A 3134-nucleotide genomic window follows, 5' to 3' on the forward strand; every position below is an offset into this window, starting at 1 on the left:
TGACCCACAAAGAATCAGGTGTTTTCTAATCTAACAAATAACAATGATTATTGTCACATATAGCTGGAACCTGCAGGTCCTGAAGTCTTTTCTATCGTCCTAATGACACCATTCAGTATCAGTTCAAAAAAAAATCACACACAAGTTTTAGGTGCTTAGACCTGATAAGATGTTAGCGGTTTTCACGTACGAAATCCAAACTGCAGGCACCAGAATAATAACAGCGACCATATTTTGCCAGCAGGTTTCCATATTTTAAGTTATCTTAGGCGTTAATAAACTGTTTCAGTGGAGTGATCATAGCGCTCTGCATTAGCAGCGCTACGTCTGTCTCCCTGCCAGCTCCCAGATCAGTTTCTCTAATTGGTTGATGCGGCACGTCGAGCAGCAAAAATTCAATGTTTTCAATCCAATGCCACCAACAACAACAGTTGAATATTATACAAGAAACCAACTTCATGGCTCTAAAGTAGTCTAGAGAATCCTTGCGAGCAGTACTACCATAGATCGTCACTAGGGGGCGAGGAACCGTGCTAGTGTGATGTCGTAAGGAACCGAGTTGTAAGGAACCAAACTCAGCACGGTTAACTGATCCAAACTCGGTCCGAACTCGGCAAGGATCAGTTTCAGAAGATGGTGTAAATGGGGCTATTATCACCTATTTAGGATGTTTCATATCTGGTAGCCTTTAGAAAACCAACATGCTTTACAGGAACCAAAGTCTGGTTTTAATATGGTGGACCACCATGTTCGATGCTAGGGATCGGATTAAAGGTGAGGTGTGAATTACATTTAGGTTAAGATTTGGTTTAGGAATATATTGGTAATGTCTGGGTAGGGCATACATACACATACTTAAATTTTTTATTGATAAATCAATCAACAATAAAAGTCAGTCAATGTAAAATGCTTATATGGATTGAAATACTAACTTTCGTGTGTGTGTGGGTGTGTGTGTGTGTGTGTTGTGTGTGTGAGTACCAACTCATGGCAGCCTCCATTGTTTTTCTGACAGGGGTTGATAAGGTCGCACACCTTGCCATCTCCCATATAACCAGTTTTACAAACACACTCGCTCTGCAAACAGACACACAGAGGTTCACTTAAAATTACAGGAAACTGCAGGAAGATTAAAGAACATTAAAGAATATTTATTAAGGGTTGTTGTTATGGTTCATAATAGCACATTTGGTTTAAATCCAAGAGGACTAGACTTTCAGTCAGTTTTCCTGAGAACATTTCCACAGCTATCCAGAAATCAGTCAATTGTTGCCGTTCACACCAGAGTTGATGATAACCATCCTGATAGGCACAGAAAAACTAAAAGAAAGTCCAGTTTCCTCAGATTTAAATCCGTTTTGTGGTGCCGTGACCCAAATGACTGAGAATTAGGTGCAGAAGGCCTTTAAACTCTTTCAGTCATATTTATTTCTGAATGATGCAGTTAATAGATAAAGCTCAACTGTAAGCTATAACCTCTGTTACTACTGATCTAAATGCCTGCTGTTTGTTATGCTCCAGATCCAGATCTCCATCTTTGATTAAATTCTCTGCACCCATCCAATCAGGACCGTGATCCAGAACAACAATCTCTGACACTGCAGCTGCTTTTAGGCTTGAAGTAATGACTGTTTTTTCTTTACACTTCCAGCTCAGTGTTTGAGGGATTATTAAAAATACTGAAGCTTTGATATCTTTAAAAACATAAATCAAAAATTTCTAATGGAATTCTGTTGATGGTAAATCTGCGTTATTTTAGGGTTTGTTTAAATACAGCAAATGGTCTGCCTTCAGCTGACCTGTCCTGGTCCGATGTGATTGCAGTCGGCGTTGGGGCTGCAGCCTCCTCGGCCTTCCAGCTGACAGTTGTTGATCTCCACGCAGACTTTCCCGTCCCCAGTCCATCCCTCAGCGCACACGCACGACACATTACCCGGACCCACGTACACACACTCTGCCTGCAAAGCGAGCAGATGTAGACGCACTCAGGATGTCGGGTACAATGACGTAAAGATATTCAGAAAAAAAACATTTCAACAACTTCTCAGCTATCTTAGGGTTCGGTTGTTTTCCCACGACTGTATGAAAATAATTTAGAAAATATCTTAGGTTCATTAAAGATTAACATAAAGGCTGGACGGTGACTGGTGGAAGCTGTCAGCCTTACGTTGGCGTCGCAGCCGCCACGGTTGCTCTTTAGGCAGAGGTTGATGGGAGAACAGGAGTGGCCATCGCCCTCGTATCCATCCCTGCACAAACAGCTGGTGAAACAAAAAAAGGGACAATGTAAGCAGAGGCTACAAAAAAAAAGACGAAACGCACCATAAAACAAAACAAACAACCGTAATATAGGACATGGTGCAGAGCTTGGAAGGCGCTTGGTTAATTATATTTAAAAAAAACAACTGAGAGGACATAGTGTGGGCTTGTTAAGGAGGATCTGTGCAGGAGTTACTCATTCAATCTTATACTTGGGTTCTCAGCTGTCTGCTCTCTGAGCTGATCAGAGAAGCTGGTTCTGCTCAGCAAACTCCAGAAGTCGCTCCTTGTGCTGACGTCCCACCCGCCTACTGAGAGCTTCTTTAAACAGACCGGTAGCTGATCAGCAGCAGCTAGAGAGAAAAACCCTGCAGGCGAAGTCTTTTAAAAAAAAAAAAACACCTTAAATGGAATGGGGTGCACACCCAGTGCCACAGGCTGGTTTCTGCACAGACTGACGGTGCTGAGGGCCCTGTCACTCCTTGCAGATTTAGAAAGCGTATGCCTGACGTCCCAGATTCTTCTAAAACGCCGGCATATGCTGAACTTTCTATGGATTTTTTCAATTTTGGGCGTATACATAGAGTATTCATAACAAGTCCAGAACTTATTCCAGCGGCTGCCTAACTTATACATAACAGCAGCATAATGCCCATGAAAAGATGCACAAGCATAATTTCATGGGCTTTACGAAGCCTCAGTTAAAGCTGCTCCCCTCAGGCGCACAGAGGCGCCTGGTCTGCATAAAAAGATGTCTTTGATCGCAGTATTAACCTAGCTGCCGTTTGCCGCCGGCCCCCAAAAAAAGGATTTAGAAAAAGAAGAAAAGAAAGATAGAGGTTTCTGCTGCCACCAAAAACCTTCGGGCAAGTGGC

At 42.6% G+C, this 3134-nt stretch overlaps 1 protein-coding gene across 1 annotated transcript in view; it reads right to left on the bottom strand.

The window, feature by feature from the left end:
- stab1 (stabilin 1) overlaps positions 1-3134 on the bottom strand; it is a 163052-nt gene that overhangs the window by 112327 nt on the left and 47591 nt on the right. The window contains exons 24-26 of the mRNA XM_015385033.1: positions 2168-2261; positions 1800-1958; positions 982-1077 (exon numbers count right to left, since the gene is read on the bottom strand). Coding sequence (XP_015240519.1) covers positions 982-1077; positions 1800-1958; positions 2168-2261 — 349 coding nt within the window. The remainder of the gene's footprint in view (positions 1-981; positions 1078-1799; positions 1959-2167; positions 2262-3134) is intronic.

This window comes from Cyprinodon variegatus, unplaced genomic scaffold (assembly GCF_000732505.1).
Source record: "Cyprinodon variegatus isolate N-32 unplaced genomic scaffold, C_variegatus-1.0 Scaffold330, whole genome shotgun sequence".
NCBI classification, from domain to species: Eukaryota; Metazoa; Chordata; class Actinopteri; order Cyprinodontiformes; family Cyprinodontidae; genus Cyprinodon; species Cyprinodon variegatus.